At 35.1% G+C, this 19,974-nt stretch overlaps 1 protein-coding gene across 3 annotated transcripts in view; it reads left to right on the top strand.

Moving 5' to 3' along the window:
* LOC120230557 (protein FRA10AC1) overlaps positions 1 to 19,240 on the top strand; it is a 37,807-nt gene extending 18,567 nt beyond the window's left edge. For all 3 annotated transcript variants that reach the window (XM_039230175.1, XM_039230174.1, XM_039230176.1), the window contains 6 exons: positions 894 to 1,007; positions 2,481 to 2,523; positions 4,898 to 5,016; positions 10,048 to 10,086; positions 16,858 to 16,936; positions 19,062 to 19,240. In XM_039230175.1, coding sequence (XP_039086106.1) covers positions 894 to 1,007; positions 2,481 to 2,523; positions 4,898 to 5,016; positions 10,048 to 10,086; positions 16,858 to 16,936; positions 19,062 to 19,104 — 437 coding nt within the window. In that variant the 3' untranslated portion in view covers positions 19,105 to 19,240. The remainder of the gene's footprint in view (positions 1 to 893; positions 1,008 to 2,480; positions 2,524 to 4,897; positions 5,017 to 10,047; positions 10,087 to 16,857; positions 16,937 to 19,061) is intronic.
* Positions 19,241 to 19,974: the final 734 nt, after the last annotated feature.

Below are 19,974 nucleotides of genomic sequence, written 5' to 3'. Positions count from 1 at the left end.
ATACATTTCATGAAGTATTCATTTAGAATGAGTAAAAAATGCCAGTTTAGAAAAGTTACAGGTTCTTTGGACTGATAATTTTCAAAATTCATTTCAGTAATTTCTTTTTAATGAAAAGTTGAGATTTGTTCCTGTTGGTACAAATTATTGAGATATAAATTATTTTTTTACTGTACAAGTAGAAGGTTCATCTTCTGTAAAAGTAAATAGTAGTTGCGTAGTTTCTTTCATTTTTTTCTCTTGAATCGTCATTATCAGTCCTGTTTTACAGAATGTTTTCATATACAGCAGACATGATAATGTGTTGATTTTAGTGTCAAATAACTCTAAATGTAGAGCATTATTATTTCTACTTATTCTGCTTCATCTCAGAGTACTACCATTTTAAAACGTGCTTTAAATGCCATTTTATGCTGGTACTTAATATAGATGGTATAATGTTAATACTTAAAATAAGAATTTTAATCAATTTAAAAATTATTATTAAATATTAAAAGGAATTCACCAAGGTATAAATACATGTATTATGGAAAATATATTTATTCTTTTAGGGTATTATTATTGAGTATACTTTTTTAGTACTTCCATTTTCCAAAGTATAAGATTCCCTAACAGGGAGTTAGTAAAACTCTGATCTAAACAGTTTATCTGTTGAGCAAGAATTCTGCGACTGATTTTTTTTTTAAACGCTTTCTTCAGCTCTTTGATTTAATACTTCTTTACACATTTGTTGAGCATTCTATAGTTATTACACTCAGTTATTTTTTAATGCTGACTTGCTAGAATTAGAATTTATGTATGGTAAATTTCAGGAGTAATTCCAGATTAATATTAATATTCTATATCAATATTGTCACCAACTATCATAGCTAATATTCCTTTCTTTTTTGCAGGCCAGTTTTTCTGTGGAAATAAATGTTGTGATGAAAAAGAAGATTTGAAGAGTTGGGAAGTTAATTTTGGTTACGTTGAGCATGGTGAAAAGAGAAATGCACTTGTTAAATTAAGTAAGTTGACTTTAGCGGGGATATAACCACTTTCTTCAAAGTTTATCGAATTGCTTAGATTTAAAAATATATAAGCTAATTTAAGGTTTAATTAAAAATTTTTGATGTATCATTGTGGAAGTGCTCATTTTTCTGAGAGCTTACCAAAGTGATAGATAACTTTTGAAAATAAAATTTTTATATTGCTAGCATTATGGTGACATTTTAGGTGAAACAGTTCTAGTGCCAGATAGAAACTGATAATTTGTAAAGTTAAGACCTCTTCCCATTAATGTGAGAATGTCACCAATGCACAATGAGATGTGGTGTATCAGAAAAGGGAGCATAGAATCTCATTACCTAGTAGCCGTATTGTTATGGTGTGGACAATAAATACATTCTCTTTGTGTCAATAAAGAAAAGGTTTTAGGAGGGTAACGGTTCAGTCTTAAAAGCTTAAGGTTATAGCCCAGAATGCAGCAGCCTCTCGTAATATGCATGTTTTAGAATCTGTCATTCCTCCTTTTCTTCTCTTTCCCCTTTTCTTTTCTCTTCTCTTCCCTCTTTATTTCCTTTCTCTTCTCTTCTCTTCTCTTCTCTTCTCTTCTCTTCTCTTCTCTTCTCTTCTCTTCTCTCTCAGCTAGTCTTCTGTGTCAGCTTCTTCTCCTGTCATGTCATCTACCGTACCTGGGTCCTAAATAAATGTGCTTCAGAGTTTTCTGCTCACTCCATACAGAAGTCAAAAATTTCCTCATGTGCTACTTAATGCTCACCAGAGCAGAAGTCCCTCCTGGAAGTGCTCATGGGGATAAGACAGCTGGTGTGAGCTGAAATTAAGTTTATACAAGGCAAAAGAAGAGCCCACAACTGTGGAACTTTTTGAAATGCTATTTGTTATTTGAAAACTTTTAGAAGACTTCAGAGGAAGTGACTATACCCACACTGTTGTTATTAGATATCTTTTTTATGAGGCACTCATTAATGCTATGTATAAAACAGTTTGCTTTTAAAATAAATTGACAGTACTTTTTTCTAAAGTAATGTTAGAATATTTTCGATGTCTCAAGCATTCTAATACCCTTTTTACTGTGCAGAGCCATTTAAAAAAAATTTTTTTAATGATTTATTTTTGAGACAGAGGGAGACAGGACGTGAGTGGGAGAGGGGCAGAGAGAGAGGGAGACACAGAATCTGAAGCAGGTTCCAGGTTCTGAGCTGTCAGCACAGAGCCTGATGTGGGGCTCGAACCCACAAACTATGAGATCATGACCTGAGCTGAAGTTGGACGCTCAACCGGCTGAGCCACCCAGGCGCCCCCAGAGCCATTTTTTGAGGTAGAGAGAATCAAATTGTTTTTTTCAGAGTCTTTATTTCCCCTCTTATAGTAAAGGGATATAAGGAAGAATGAGAATGTATGATATTAAAAGTAGAGTAGCAGTACAGTTATTCTAATTCAGCCTTTCAGTGGTGTCACTTTTTTTTTTTTTTTTTTAGGATTATGCCAAGAATGTTCCTTTAAATTAAATTTTCATTACAGGTAATATTATCTTTTAAAATGCTGTTGTTATTGTTTTCTAGTCTTGAATAGTCACTTAACTTACACTGAATGTCTAAATGTAGACTTGAGTGGTTGATGGTTTAATTAATTGACTGTGTAGAATATGTGGCATTACTGTGTGATACACCATACACATATACCAGGGAACTGGAAGGTTGCCTTGCCGTACTGTAGCCAAGCAGTTTTAAATGTGAGGGCCCATACACGGTGGTAGATAGATGTTAGAATGTTTAGTTTGGAGTCAGTGTTCAGATGCCATAATATTCTTGTAAACTGTATTATAAAGCAGATCTTCATAAAGTGATACTTCTGTCTCATTTAAATAGTGTTTTATTTGGAGTTTGTCATTCTTAAAAGGAATTATATTCCTCTGTTCTCATTTCAAATGTCAAAATCAGGCTCCTGTTGAGTGAGCTAGAATGTGGCTGTCATGTTCAGTGGGGGAGGAGTATCCATGTTCTGCAGTCTGCAGTACATATCAAGAAGGTCATGGGCTTGGAAATCAGCCCCCTGTGTATTCCTCTCAGCTTCTCCACTTACTAGTTATCTGTGTTGGGCAAGGAACTTAAGCTCTAGGGGGCACAGTGGTGCCTCAGTTAAACGTTGAGCCTCCGGACTTGATATGACTCATGTGGTGATCTCACGGTTTGTGAGACAACCCTACCTCGAGCTCTACCCTGACAGTGCAGAGCCTGCTTGGGATTCTCTCTCTCCCTCTCATGCTGCCCCTCCCTCTCTCTCCCCACCCTTCTCTCTTTCAAAATAAGTAAATAGGCATTAAAAAAAGGTATGGAAACCAACTTGACAATAAACTATTTAAGAAAAAAAATTAAAAAAATAAAGTAAAATGCAGCATTATAAAATAATAAACTTGTCTTTAACAGAAAAAAAACATTAAAAAAAATATTTAACCTCTGTAAAACTCAATTTTATCACCTCTAAAAATGAGGATGCTAAGGATACACTGGTAAAAGTGCCTATAAAGTGCTTGACATAGTGTCTGGCATATGCTAAGTCAAGCATAGAGAGGTCCCTGGCATTGAGGATGTTCAGACAAAATCTGTGACCTGCCATTATTGTGAATTTGTCAAGCCCTGAATAAGTTGAAAGTCTAACAATGAGATTCTGCAGCTTTATAAAATATGCATGTTAGTATGGTAAAAAGATTTTTTTTTAACATTTATTTATTTTTGAAAAACAGGGAGACAGAGCACAAGCAGGGGAGGGGCAGAGAGAGGGGTAGACACAGAATCCAAAGCAGGCTTCAGGCTCTGAGCTGTCAGCACAGAGCCCAATGTGGGGCTCGAACTCACAAACTGCGAGATCATGACCCAAGTTGAAGTCGGACGCTTAAGCAACTGAGCCACCCAGACATCCCAGTATATTAATTTTTAAATCAGCTATGCTATGAATGTGCTGTACCTAGTATTTTAGTTATTAAAAAATATTAATAATTTTTAAATTCTTGAAATTAGCAGAATTTTTAGATTATTTGAATAGCCTAACCTTTATTTCCCCTCTCCATCAGTGATACCAGAGGGGTTTTTTTTACCTTGACTTTCGAGCTTCATTTCAAAATTGAAATGATTCTTAGGAAAGGCAGAAAGTTGTGACTGCCTTAAAAAGTATTATGGCATTTGGTCTAAGTAACTTAATTTGGAAGGTCTCATGAGTAAATTTCTTGAAACTAATCCCCTGTTGTCTCTTCCTTCTCTTTCCCGGTCCCAATTTTAGCATTATCACCTTTTCCTATCTAGTATTTCCTTTCTTAATGAGTTAAAATCAATTATTTGCCAGCCATGGTACCAACAGCCTTGTACACATGGCCTAGAAGAGATGAAGCTATAGCTATAAAAGGACAAATGGTCTAAAGTAGACATTTGAGTTAAAGTAAGCACCTGCATCCTCATTCCTTTATGCCTTTACCGTATTCCTTTTTTCTTAACAGGTAGTTTAGAACTGTTATAGTGTTTCGTCTTTTGTGTGTTTTTTCAAAGTATAGGTAGATATGAATTATGTGGAGGGAAATGACATTTGTTTTTGTAATTAAAAAATGATTAAATGATAGAAAACAAAAAGGAGGAAATGAGTAAAACTATGATTTATACTTACTAAAATTTGTATACAGAACTTATAAAAAATAATTTGTCTTAGAATTTTAGGCTCCATTCAAAATTGTCTTAATTAATATACTAACCTAAAATATTTATGGACTCATTTAAGTGTTCCTTATGTAAATTACATTATAAAAATAAGTAGTTTAACTGATTTGACTGTTTTGCTCATTGGTTCTTATTTTTCATAAAGGTCAGTTGAAAAAGTTAACTTTAGTTTTATATTCTTCAACATAAAGGAGGAAAGAAGTCAAGTCAAAAAAAAGAAAGGACAAAACCAAAAAAGATCGTGAAGAGTCATCACATAAAAAATCCAGATTATCTTCTGTAGAAGAGACTTCTCAGAAAAAAGAAAAAGGTAAAAGGGAATTCAAATATAATACCTTCTCACATTTTTTAACATGAAATATAATCTATATGTGTCAAATGTAGAATTTAATTGGTGAACATATTTAGATTTCTGTTTTATAGTAGTTACTAGTTGGGAAATTAGATAGGAATTTATAGTAATTTACAGGGGTTTCGAAAGCAAGTTGGCTTTTAATTCATTTTGGGCAGATGGTAATAATATTGTAAACAGCATTCTTCTTCCTGACTTTGTCTCATACACCTGTTACCTTGGGCAAGTCCATGAACTTTTTGAGTTTTACTTTCCTCATGTATGTAGGGACGATACGAATAAAGGGCTTCTTTGCTCTTTGAGCTTATTGTTGAGAATCAAGTAAGAATGTGAAAGGCACTTTGAACACTGCAAAACAGTACATAATCCATAAGTCAGTATAAAATTATAACACTGTGATTTCAATTACCTTGGCCTTTGTGATTTTCTTACTAGCTTATGAGCTTCTTGAAATCATAGAGCTTGATACATATGTGTCTCCAGACCTAGCATCGTGCTGTTCACATACTCTTAGTAAATAATTGTTAAATTCAAATCCATCCATCACTTACTTCTTCCTCAGTAGTCCTTAAGCTCTGTTAGCCTTAATTTCTTCATGTGTAAAATGGTCATGATGGTAGTACCTGGATCATAGGGTTGTTCAGAAGTTGAAATGAGATAATGAAGATAAGCTGTTTGCACAATGCGTGGTACACAGTTAGCTATTATGAAGGTTACTGCTAGTTTATTTTTTAGTCCATCTTAGAGTCAAATTGGCTATAACTTAGAGTGAATTGAATTTAAATTATGTAGTTAATGGAAGATTGTATTAGTTTCAGCCAAATGTTAACACAATACTTGGACAGGAGAGGGCTCCCTTGCTCCAGCTCTGAAGATTATTAAATAGGTTTCATTCTTACATGTAGTTTTTTTTCTAGTGAATCATAACATATTCAAGCATATAGTATCACCAACTAATAGAGTTGGTGAAATTGATAGATGGTGAGAAGAAAATACTCTTCCGGGTTTATTGAGAAATGGTATTTGAAGCAGAATTCCTTTTTGTGTCTATCTTAATCATTTCCAAACTCCAAAATAGATGTTAGTAAATGTGAAAATTCTGTTTCTGTTTTTAAAAAATTTTTGTTTTAGAAATATTTAATGTATCATACTTGAGGGTTTTGTTGATTTCATTATTATATAATACTGTATTCATATCATAGTATGATACCATGTTACTCACTATGTATCCCAAATTAAAGAAGAACTACTCCTTACCTTGTAAAAGCTTAGTACCTTCAAAGCAGACAGGTAGCTGGATACTCAGGGTCAGGTATGGGGTTGGAACACTCAGATTACACACAGAACTTCCTTACAGATGTTTTTCCTGTAGTGCTCCATATTTTAATAGATGACACCTCTGTCAGCCTAAAATCATACCTGGAAGTTGCCTTCTTTGTTCTCATTATTTATGTTTAATTAGTCACCAAATCATGTCAGTTTTACCCCCAGAGTATATATTTCTCAAGTTCTCTCTACCCTAGTTCAAACTACCATGTTTTCTCATCTAGACCACTGACGTATTACTGTTCTTCACGAGTTCTGCCACTGTCTTGTTATCCCGCATGCCCTCCCCTTAATCCGTTCTCCATAAAGCAGTGATTTACTATTGTTCTTAGGACATAACCAAAATCTGCACAAAACCCAGAGGCTCTGTATGACCCAGCATACAAAACTTGTGGTTCTCATCATGCTTCATCTCACTTTCACACTCCACTCCACAGCCTTTCAGTTTCTAGACAATGCCAAACTTCTTTCCTCCTAGGGACTGTGGAGATGCTCCTTCCTCTCTTTCTAACCCCTCCCTCTACCACCCAGTGCCATCCTAACTCATCCTCCAGGTCTAAGCTTAAACGTCACTTCCTTAGGGATCCTTTCCTCCTTCCATCCCTGACCATGAATTTAAATTAATACCTCCAATTATAATGCCATCAACATTATAGAACTGGAACTTTTCCTCATTACATATGTGACAGTTATATAAAAGCCCAAGTCTGGGCTGTGTATCTGTCTGCTGTGTTCATTGCTGTATCCCAGCACCTTTAAGGTGAAAGTAAGAAAGAATGAGAAAATGAAAGACTTTAAAGATTGTTTCAGGACAACTTCAGGGATAGAGAATGAAAGCAGAGTAGATTTGAGAGATCTTTTTCTGATTTATTCTTTATTCAGAGCACCTGATAGCAGAGAGCACAAAATATAGTTAGTTTTTTTCAACTTCTGTGGCATAAAGCAAAAAATGACAGGATTTTAGCAAACTTAGGAAAACCATGTTGAACTCTGTAATATCTTTGTATCTGGGATCATCTGGAGCTAGCTTGACTTTGATGTGAAACTTTATAGCTAGACAACCGTAATTTGGCCCAAACTTGAATAATAATAAATGCTAATATCTCAGCCTCATTTGTTTTTTTGTTTTTTTTTTATTTTTTATTTAAAAAAAATTTTTTTTTAATGTTTTATTTATTTCTAGGAGAGAGAGAGAGAGAGAAACAGCGTGAGCAGAGGAGGGTCAGAGAGAGAGGGAGTCACAGAACGAAACAGGCTCCAGGCTCTGAGCTGGCAGTCAGCACAGAGCCCAACGCAGAGCTCAAACCCACGAACCACGAGATCATGACCTAAGCGAAAGTCGGATGCTTAACCGACTAAGCCACCCAGGCGCCCCTATCTCAGCCTCATTTGAACTGTTGACAAAACTTGTCAAAACAGTCTCCTTTGTTGATTTTCTTCCTGTCTTTCTGGTCTCTTCTACACCTCTTGATTATAGGTCCTCCTCAGTCTTACTCTTAGGTGTTGGGAATTGCCTATGGCTCTCACATCATTTCTCTTCTTTCTGTGTTCTCCTTTTGTGGTCCCATTGGCTCCCATAGTGTCAGGTTTCTATCATACAAAATGTTAAGTAAGTGGATGGATGGATGGATAATTGGATAGCTAGATTGCTGAGTCAGTGGATAGAGAAAAAAATATAAAAAAGATCAATAGCTTGACTTTGAGGACCAGTCTGCTTTGACAGGTCTGAGCAGAACACAGTACTTAGGTAGAATATCTTGGCAGAAAGTTGAAGATCTTACTCCTCCCACCACTACCAGTCAATCCCCAAGCTCACTTTCCTGGGAAGACCTTTCCCGGCACCCTTCATTCCACACCTCCAGGCAAGATTAGGTCCCTGTTAAACACTTTAGTAGCACCTTGTACTTCTCCTTTGGAAATACATATCACCCTTGAACTAATGTGTTTTCTGTTAAGAAATGTAACTTATTTAATTCTTTATTCAATTTCTTAAACTTTTTTTTTAATTTTTAAAAATTTACTTCTGAGGAAGAGAGAGCATGAGCAGAAGAGGGTCAGAGAGAGAGGGAGACACAGAATCTGAGGCAGGCTCCAGGCTCTGAGCTACCTGTAAGCACAGAGCCCGACATGGGGCTTGAACCCGTGAACCATGAGATCATGACCTGAGCCGAAGTCAGATGCTTAACCAACTGAGCCACCCGGGCGCCCCTTCTTTATCCAATTTCTAAGCACAGTGCTTTCTCCACATAGTAGGTGTTCAACAAATGTTAGGTGAGTGAGTGAATCAGTGAAACAGTTCTCAACATTGAAAGGAACATCAGAGATCAGCCCTGGGATCATGATCAAAAAGATACTGTGTGGTTTTCTTTTTAAAATATGGTCCTCTGGTATTGTCATCATTTGGGAGCATGTTAGAAATGCACAGTCTTGGACCTTTCCTGATCTCCTGAATTATTATAAGTACAGGTTAAGTTCAGGGGTGATTCATAGGCATCATAAAATTTGAGCTGCACTGCTCTATATCAGTACTTACTCTGCTTTCACTTTGACACCTCCAGGGAAGAGGAACTTACTACCATCCAAAATATTATTTTATGTTTTGGTTAGTTGTAATTGTTAGCAGGTTTCTCCTTAACTAATTTAGCCCAGACCTACAATTTCTTCCCTTTGGTTCCAAATATGTCTTTAGGCCTCCAAAATGAGCTAACCTCTTTTTTTTTTACACACCTATAGACATTTGGAACCCGGTACTGTGTTCCTCATATGACAGAGAAGAATCCTTTCATTTGTTGCCCACTTAGCTATGTTTTTATTTGCTTTCTGATAAGTAGGAAATAGGAGTGAAGAAACAACCTAAAAAAGAAAAGAAAAGAAACAATAACCTAAAGTGGTTGCTACAGTCCAGGCCTTGGCTTCCTGTGGAGTTGTTACTCTGTGGTTGTGACACCCTCTTCATTGGGCCTGAAAGGGGCCATTTATGTATCTCCTTTGCTTTATGAGATCTCCTATCCAAGGAGGTTGGCGGACTTGTTACTTTCCACCTGTTATCTGCCATTTTCTGATTTATCAGTCTTCATTCAGAATTATTTCCCTTCTGGTCTTATTGCAGAAGATTCTGTAGAGTTATGATTTTTAAAAATTATGCTAGATTTTTAGTACTTTTTTCTTTCTGTTTCCCTCACTGGATGACTATTGTAGGACTAAAAATGTTTGTTTTATGAAGTAATATTTGGTGTGGATTTTAGTTACTAAGAATTCTCATCTGTATATGAAAAAGCATTGTGAAAAATGAGTATTTATTTGTAAACTGCTTTCCGATGTTGAACATCATACTATAGATAAAATATGATTATATTGCAGTTAATCTGTGAGAGTTTTTTTTTAAACAATACGAGTTAATATTTTCGTGGTTTTTTTGAGGTGTTTATTATTTGTTTAAGCTTTGTGCTGTATATTTCAAGCATAAAATACCTCTGCCTAAAAGACTCTAACACTTTAATTAGAAACATAAGTCTGCGAAACATGAAAGATTCAAATGCAGTAAGGTGCTTTTCTGTAAGAATATAAAGTAAACTAGACTCTTGGGAAGAATTCTGGTCACAACTATAACTGTTATGCTGTTGCAAAATGATTTTTAACAAAACAGTGCTGTTTTCTTTTCAGGGCATTCATCCTCAAAGGAATCAGAAAATTCTGTGAACAGTAAGTATTAAGTATTTTTTTATTTAATACACATATATAGATTCAGATTATTTACAGTTTGGGTTTCCCATCAATTGTGACTTGCTCTGATATATTATTTTTTATTTTTGTACTGTGTGAGAAGAATCAAAGAAAAAGTGCTAGGAGTCTATGATTTCTTCCCCAATTTAAAACATTTTAAAGTTTCTTAAAATGGAAGAGCATAAAATTTTTTTTCAGTAAATATTATGGATACACACTTTAATTTCACATTATGGAATATAAAGGAAGAAAAAGAGATGAGAGTGGAATGGAAAAATTGGGGAAGTGGATTACAATTTAAGAAATGTTGCTTATATTGTATGAGACTGAATTATCTCTGTTATTTCATGGTTTCGAGTGATCAAATGAAATGTGTGGTTTGTGTATGAAAAGTAGAATGTTGGCATCTGGCTACTACTGGTTAGTTTTTAAATAAGTACTGTGGTTTTCACCTGACTGTATCAAACCAGCTTGGATTCATTGACTATTTGCCACAAATTTTATTGTTTTTCCCTGTGACATTCCAGAAAACATTCAAATAACTTACAATAAAATAAGATTTTTAAAAGTGAAATCAAAATAAGGGATAAGTAAGATAGAATAGGAAAATAAAGCTAGACAAATATTTACCAAAAAGTCCTACATAATTACAAAGGTAGATCACACATTTGTCACTCTTCTTCTACACAATCAAACCAAAGAAGGAAACCACCAGCAGAATGATTAATTGTACCCATATAATCGTATGTAGTGTGTTCATCTTTTTCCAGGCAGTGTTCTGAGAGCAGACTCTCCTGTGAATTCATATGGGGCATCCATCTGTGATATAACAAACAGTAGCCTTGGCATCTCAGTAGTAATACAGTGTCAAATTTCTTAAAGACATTGCAGTAGTATAAATAAAGTATAGTTCAAATAGCATATCTAATTTATTTAAACCTATTTTATAGAAATTCAGAAATTTGAGACTTCTACGCTTAGAAATTTATAAACTTAAGAATTAAGTTTTTCTGATTTTTTAAAATATATTGTCAAATTGGCTTACATACAACATCCAGTGCTCATCCCAACAAGTGCCCTCCTCAGTGCCCATCACCTACTTTCCCTTCTCCCCTATCCCACCCCCCATCAACCCTCAGTTTGATCTTTGTATTTAAGAGTCTCTTATGGTTTGCCTCCCTCCCTCTCTGTTTGTTAACTATTTTTTCCCCTTCCCTTCCCCTGTGGTAAGTTTTTATCTGATTTAAAGTAATACATATTTACTGTGACAAAATCAGTAAAAAAAATTTGTAATTACTCCAAATCCCACTATTCAAATAGAAATATTATGAGCATTTTAATTCTTCTTTTTTAAGTTTATTTATTTATTTTTGAGAGAGAAAGAGAGAACAGTGGAGGGGCAGAGAGAGAAGGAGAGAGAAAACACCAGGTGGAGCACCCTGCTCTCAATGCAGAGCCTGACATGGGGCTCAGACTCACGAACCATAAGATCATGACCTGAGCAGAAATCAGGAGTCAGATGCTTAGCTGGCTGAGCCACCCAGGTGCCCCTTAATATAATTCTGAAGGAGAATTTTTAAGTGGTCAGTAATCAGAAATTTTGCACCTGGGAAAAATAGAAAAAGAGGTTTTAAGATATTTGCTGTGTAAAGATTTAATGGAGAAGGAAGTGTCAGTGGAAGCATTCCTCTAGTTTAGGAATACAACATACTTATTATAAATTATTTTGCTGATACCTGTTTTGTTTTCAGCATATTTAAAATGTTCTAAAGCACTGATCTTTGTTTTTCCCCAAGTAGATCCTCATTGATGTGTAGCCCCTTTTCCTAAATTAGAGAAAGTATAGTAACAGTTTCCAGAGCATAGCCAGGCATGATGCTGAAAGACTTTTGCTATATGGGGCGGAAGTAGTGTGTGTGTGTGTGTGTGTGTGTGTGTGTGCAGAATAATAAATAGTATAAATAGATATATATAAAATATGTATATAATATATATAAAATATATAAATAAATAGTAGAACTATTTTTCACTTCTACTTGGATAATGTTCAGTTACCATTTTACTGCCATTTAACATATGGATTATTAAAACCAAATCCATGAAGAAAATCCCAATTTCTATAGGGAAAAATAATTTTAACTTGCATTTGTTGATTATCTACTCTATCGGCCACAATGGCAAGTGGTTTAGTTATGTTACCTCATTTAATCTTAATAATGGACATATAATGTCTCATTTTGCAGACAGGAGAACCAAGACCAGAGATTTTACATAAATTGCCTAAGATTTAGTCATTGGTTAATAGCAGAGCTGGGATTAAACACAGACTTATAACTCTACAAAGTCTGTGCCCTTTTACTTGTATTATCAGTAACTGTTCATCAGTGAATCAAATGTAAGTCTACTCTTTATACCCAAATTTTGGCAGATACATTCTGTAAATCTATTAAATGATTAAATCTATTAAATGATTTGACCTGTGTCTCAGTTCTATCTGTAAAATGAGTATAAAGAGACTTAACTTGGTTTTTTTTATTATCAAAGCCAAATGAGACAATACACATATAAAGCATGTGTCCAACACAAAGCAAGTTCTTGATAACCTATAGCTATTATTGTTGTTTGGGAAGAGAAAGAAAACCAGACATTAAACAGATTCTGGGTTTTGTTCTTTAGAATTGGTCAAATCAAAAGTTAAGTCTATAAAAGTTTGACCTGTCTGTTTGTTATCATAATTGGAGACTTGCCACTTCTTCAGTAAGCCCAAGTTATTTAGGCATCATATAATATCTAGAAAAACCAAGATGACAGATCTGTTTTCATTATTCAAAATATAGGGAAAATTGTATGCAGTTTGTAATACATTCTAAAACAAACATTGAAAACTTAAAGTAGGTCAAAAATGGATTATTAACCAAGGCATTGACAGAACTTGAAAATGTCATAGGAAGAAGGTTGAAGGCAATACAGATGTTTAGTTTGGAGAAAAGTGAAGGGTTGGGAGAGAAGGGATAAGGAGTTAGACACAGAAAATGTAGATGTTTGTAAAACTGTTTTTGTGTAGACTTATTTTTGGTGACTATCTGGCAGAACTAGAATCTATGGAAGAAAATTGCCCAGAGACAGATTTTTGCCTTAATTTAAGGAAAAACTTGTCAATTAGAATTATCTGAAGAAAGGAATGGGGGAATGGGCTGCTTCAGGCAGTAGTGAAGTGTTTAAGCATAGATTGGACTGCACTTGTGGAGATACTACAGTAAGAGACTGAATCATTGGATAAGAGCTAGATTAAAGACCTCCAAGATCTCATACAGAGAGTCAGTGATTTTGATCTTCACTTGCTAAGAACTGCTGCTTACCTTTGACACTGATACAAGAGTACCATTTTGTATTGCCTTTTCTCATTGTTATTTCCTTAGCAGTGCCCCTCCCACCTCTGGCAGGCTGTAGCAGTTACCATAGGATGGTTTCTAGTTACTGCCACTGTCAGGGAACTAGAATATTATAGATTCGTAGGGTTGCTAAAGGTCATGTAGTAAAGTCGTCTGGATTTGATTCTCTAACAGTATTGGGTCACTTTTTTAGCATGTTATCTTTCAAAGTAAATTTTTTTATAATACTCTAAACTGATTTGCTCTTTTAGTAAAACTGGACTGTCTGGTGTCAGAAAACTGGTGTAGGAAAGCTGGCCTCTGGGAAGTACCCTTGACTGGGAGATGAGCTGCCCATTTTCAAATACCTTGTAGGTTTTGTTCTCTGATGACATTAACAGGGTAACACCGTAGTGTTAACTATTAGGCCTGATTAGTTTTTCTGTGCTTTTTTTATCTCGTGTTAGTGAGTTTTCATAAAAAATAAAAATAATAGTAGAAGACTTTTGTTCTTTTTTCTCTCATATTTGGCTTGGGACCCTGACAGTTTCAGTGCTAGTTGTTACTGAGTGGGAATCTTGTTCCCAAGGCTTTATAATTTTATCATCTTTTATTGTCTTTGTATGTAGATCATTAAAAGTACAACCTCTCTCCTTTTTTTTTCTTTTTTGCCATTTTTGTCAGAATTTGTGCTAGAATAGACTCAGTTAGAACCAAAGTTTAGATATGCATATTGATTCAAGGATCAAAGTCCAACACGTAAAAGGCTGAAACCACTGTGGCAAATCAATGCTGTTTTATTTTTGTGTGTGTTTAACTAAGGGACATTCTGTATTGACAGGCCAAATTTGTGTCAGTTCTTTAAGACTAACTTATTGGAGAGGAACTATTTGCTATTAAAATTACTATATGACATATACTTTTATTGTGTTTTTCAGTATTTGATAATTTTTGGTTCACCCCATAGGGTGATTTATATGAAACATGTCTATTTTGTTGTATTTTTAAAAATAGAAGTATCTTCATTGTTTTGATTTTTAAGGCAATACATGATCATTGTTTAAAATATAAAATATTTGGAAATGCTTAAAGTAGAAATTATCCCAGGCCCACAGATAATATAATGACTGTTAAAGTTTGTTTGGACCTTACAGACTTATAGTATATGTAACCACAAATTGTATTATACCATGCAGGCTTTCTGTAACTTTTAAGAAATTTGATATAGGACAGATATTTTTCCATGGTAATACATATAGATATGCTAAGGTTTTTTTGTTGTTTTTTTTTTAACAGCTGTATGGTATTAATTTAACCAACCCTTAATCCCTAACTGGAGAGGATATAGGTTGTTTTCTTTTCTTCTTGTTACTATAGAATGAATATGTTTGTACATGTATCTCAGGTGCTTATTTTATTCTAAGTAAATAATTAAATTCTTAAAAGCAGTGTTGTTGGTCAGAGTGTATGTACATTTTACACCAATCTATATTGCTAAATTTTCCTCAAGAAAAAAGTTTATAGAATTTTTACTCCTAACAGTGTATGAGTATGCTTGTTTCTTTGAAACTGGCTTCTTCTAATTAATTTAATCAGTGTTAATTTTTTTTAATTTTATTTTTTTTTAATTTTTATTATTATTTTTTTTTACAAATAGTTTATTGTCAAATTAGTTTCCACATAACACCCAGTGCTCATCCCCACGAGTGTCCTCCTCCATGCCCATCCCCCCCTCCCCCCCACGTCCATCAGTTCTCAGTTTTTGTCAGCATTCAAGAGTCTCTCATGGTTTGCCTCTCTCCCTTTCCCCCACCATTTCCACCCTTCTTCCCCCCCTTGTTTCTCAGTTAAGTTCCTCCTAATCCTCCTATACGTGCAAACATATATTTGTCCTTCTCTGCCTGACTTATTTCACTCAGCATAACACCCTCAAGGTCCATCCATGTTGCTACACATGGCCAGATTTCATTCTTTCTCATTGCCATGTAGTATTCCTTGGTATACATAAACCACATCTTCTTGATCCATTCGTCTGTTGATGGACACTTAGGCTCTTTCCATGTTTTAGCTATTGTGGAGAGTGCTGCTATGAACATTGGGGTACATGTGCTCCTATGCCTCAGCATTTCTATATCCCTTGGGTAAATTCCTAGCAGTGCTATTGCTGGGTCATAGGGGAGTTCTATTGTTAATTTTTTGAGAAACCTCCACACTGTTTTCCAGAGGGGCTGCACCAGTTTACATTCCCACCAACAGTGTAAGAGGGTGCCTGATTCTCCACATCCTCGCCAGCATCTTGTGTTCTCTGATTTGCTCATTTTAGCCACTCTGACTGGTGTGAGGTGGTATCTCAGTGTGGTTTTGATTTGTATTTCCCTGATGAGTAGGGATGCTGAGCATCGTTTCATGTGTTTGTTGGCCATCTGGATGTCCTCTTTGGAGAAGTGTCTGTTCATATCTCCTGCCCATTTCTTTACTGGGTTGTTTGTTTTTCGGGTGTGGAGTTTGGTGAGTTCCTTATAGATTCTGGATATCAACCCTTTATCTGATATGTCGTTTGCAACTATCTTTTCCCATTCCGTTGGTTGCCTATTAGTTTTGTGGGTTGTTTCCTTTGCGGTGCAGAAGCTTTTAATCTTGATGAGGTCCCAATCGTTTATCAGTGTTAAATTTTAAAAGCATCCGACAATATTTTTTTGTAATTTAACTAGCTGTCCTACACACTAGTTCAATTCTTGAGGTTGTAATCCTAAGGTAAATATACTCTCTATGAAATTCTTCTTTTTTTATTTTTAGTTTTTTTTAATGTTAATTTTGAGAGAGAGACAGAGACAGAGTGTGAGCGGGGGAGGGGCAGAGAGAGAGGGAGACACAGAATCTGAGGCAGGCTTCAGGCTCTGAGCTCTCGGTACGGAGCCCTACGCGGGCCCAAACCCATGAACCGCGAGATCATAACCTGAGCCGAAGTTGGTGTTTAACCCACTGAGCCACCCAGGTGCCCCATCTCTCTATAAAATTCTTAACCTGTGTGTCCTTTATATGTTGATAGAAAGAAGAAACTAAAGGGAAGACCATTATATTGCAAGAGATCATTCCTTTATAAGTGTTAATATTGTAATCATTACTTTAACTCAGTGTAACTTAGGAAGTTTCCCTTGAGACTTTCCTTGGTCTTTTTGCTGAGACTCTGGTATATCTCAGCTTATTTATTTATTTTTGAAAAGAATTATATTTGCCCGGAAGAATGAATTATGTATTCAGAGACATAAAAGCTGAAGCTAAATTGTAGTTAACTCTGAAGTTAATTAACTGCATTGATGGGTAGTTCAAAACATGTTTTAAATAGAACACATTTTAAAAGTCTCTTTTAAATGAACAGGAAACTCTGATGAAGATGAAGGTACTTCAGAATCTGAACTTTGGAAGGGTCCCGTACCAGAGACAGATGAAAAATCACAGTGAGTCCTGATATTAATAGATAATGCATACCCTTTACGTCAGTTAGGAAGCTGCAACCACAGCTGTTCTTGATAACAGTTGATGAAAAAGCTTAGCATCATGAATGTCTGTTTAATTCCAAGGACTCTCTAGTCTGATAACATCAGAGTTTAATTCTAGTCATTGTTTGTGGCCATAGACAGCTAACTTGTCCAGCTTCCTCTCTGTGGGTAAATCTTTCTTCAGCTCACCTTGACAGATGGCCCTCTCTGGTCTTTGCTTAGAATCCATCAGAGAAGGGCTGTTTACTAGTTCGTGCAGCCTCTTCATGATATTCTGATTATCATAAATCTGTACAGGAGAGCCCCTTGAAGATATGCTTGGGTAAATTGCTAACAACCACCTTAGTCCCTAAAGATAGCTTTTGTCATATACTGGGAAGTTCAGCACTAGAGCTTTATCTCCTAAAAGAGGATAAAATAATACCTACTGCAAAGAATTTATTGTGAAGATTTAATGAAATAAAGAATGGAAAGCACTTTGTGCCATATCTACAAATCTAAGTGCTCAATAAATTTTAGTCCCGTTTTTAGGCATTTTGGCTCATAATGGAAAGATACCTATTGAATCCATCATTATTCACTAATTTAAGCTGATTACAAAACATCTTTCTAATTATGATATGTTCCCAGTGTAATAGAATTCAAGTGTGTTGGAAAGAGGTGGTTTTTTTTTTAAATATTCTTTTATTTTTATTCTGTGACCTTAACTTTTTTCTTCAGCCAAATAATTTCTCATGTAAAAGTTATTACTATGAATAAAATATTGCTATCCTAGTCAAGCTATTGACTAAACTTTCAACTGTAAAACTTCCCATTGAAGAGCTTTATAGCTGAAAATGACAGAATAGGTCTTATGATCAGCTCATCTTTTCAGGCAGTGAAGATACTTGAGTAAATCCTAAGAAGGCCCTCATAATCCAGAATTCTTTGTAACCTTAATAAATACTTGACATTGATCAAGTACTCAACATCTCAGTCTAACAGAGATTCAGCTAATTTTCTATATTTAAGCTCTTACTACAATTTTTAAAATGTTAATGCATTTTGCTGTCATGCTGGGGAACAAGGGACAGCAGCATGAGGAATGCCAAATTGCAGATAATTCTTAACTCAACTTTAGCTGATTGTGTACTTACTTTTTTTTATTTGAACATGGGTGTAATGGCTTTATGCATTTGCAAGTATTTAAAATCAAATGATGGAGGCCCATTGTGAATCCCTGAAGTAGAAGAACTTTTTCTGAAGAGACTGGTAAACTGGATTTGACTTTACAGCTTGGTTGCCTTCTGAGAAGGAAGAAAAGCAGATGTGTGTACCTTTAATCCTCATAGTGCCTCTGTGAGGAAATATGTTCTCCATTGCACAGATAAGGAGACTGAGCCCAGAGAAGTTAAGTAACCCGCTCATATTAGTTAGTAAGTGACAGAGCTGGAACTTAAACACTGTCTGACTTGAAAACCTGTGGTATTTTCCTTCATCACTCTGGTTCCAAACACAAATACTTGTTTAGTACTTGACAGTTTTCATAGTATTTTAACACATTTATAATACAATTTAATATCTCTTTTCAGAGTTTGATTCTTTGTTTTAGACATGATTTGTACAGCTACAAATATATATTTACTATTCTCAGAGCAATAAAAACCTATAGCCTAAACAGGTTTTTCCCATTATTAGGAGTAAGACTTATATTTTTCCTGAAAATAGTTTTCTTTTTCATTATTTCTTGATGAGACTATAATTTGAAATGAGAATGAACAGGGAAGCTATAAAGTCAACCAAAAAAGTAAAGAGAAGCAATAACATTTTATAAAGTATGCACTTTAAAGTAAAATCTTAGGTAATAAGTATATTTAGGGGAAGGTGACAACATATAGAACATTTTAATCAGTCTGGGTATAGTTATGATTGAAGTTAAGAATTATTTGATGGCTGAATCATGAAATGTATTGATATATAGAAGAATCAGCAAATTACATTGAGTGAAAATATTTTCATTAATCTCATATAATGTGTCACCTAGTAATTTTTTTTCTGTAATTATTTATTTTAATCAATATTTGTACTTTTTTCTTTTAAATAGAGAAGAAGAATTTGATGACTATTTTCAAGATTTATTTCTGTGAGATGCAAGAAAGAAGCCCACGTTCCTTAATATGAAAGTGCATTTTGAAACTCTTCACAACAATGTCATCTACAAGTTGCAGCTTGAGTGGTTTATCTTTGGAAATAAAAATCCAACTACTGTCAGGATGTCAGCTACTTTGGAAGTTTTTCAGTTCCATTGGAGACATGTTTCGCCCTCCCTTCTGTATCTTTTCAGTTGCTTATCTTACAGGCCATTCTGCCTGTGGCTCCTCGAGGATGAAGCTAGTACACTGTACAGAGAGAGTCTGTGGTTCCTGTAATTTGTAGTTTTTGTTGTTGTTTTTACTCATTCATATTTATCTTGCCTTGCCTCAGTTAGCTTAAATTATTAGAATTATTGATACCTCACAAAAATTATGAAATAGAGTAAGTATGTCTTCAGCTTCTTTTTACTTTCCTGTCAGTGGCACCCCTCTGTTTAAGCACCTGCTTTCCCATCACAACCTATTTCTAGCTACCTTTTTTTTTTTAAGGCAGCTATAATCAAATTTGACTTCTCAGTGTGTGAACAGTTTATTAAATTAATACTATTGAGGGCAGGGGAGCCAATGAGGTCCCAGAAGTCTAAACCAGTAGATTAGGTTCACAAAAGCTAACTCTCCAACAGAGAGAGTCTCCAGTAAGAAAATTGAGCTGAGTAATAGTATGTGCTAGAGCTTGTCCCAGATACAGTCATGCAAATATGGATGTACTTCTGTGCCAAGATGTATTATAAAATGTGATTCTTAATTTGAGAGTCATACCCCTTATAGTCACTGGATGTGCTAAGCACTCCTAGAATCTGTGTGCAAACTTCTGTGATTATGTGTGTTTTGGGGGGGCTGTGTGTGGAAAGTCTACAGTTTTCA

This window comes from Hyaena hyaena, unplaced genomic scaffold (assembly GCF_003009895.1).
Source record: "Hyaena hyaena isolate Hyena2069 unplaced genomic scaffold, ASM300989v1 scaffold_44, whole genome shotgun sequence".
NCBI lineage: Eukaryota > Metazoa > Chordata > Mammalia > Carnivora > Hyaenidae > Hyaena > Hyaena hyaena.
This window is presented reverse-complemented; position numbering and strand designations above follow the sequence as displayed.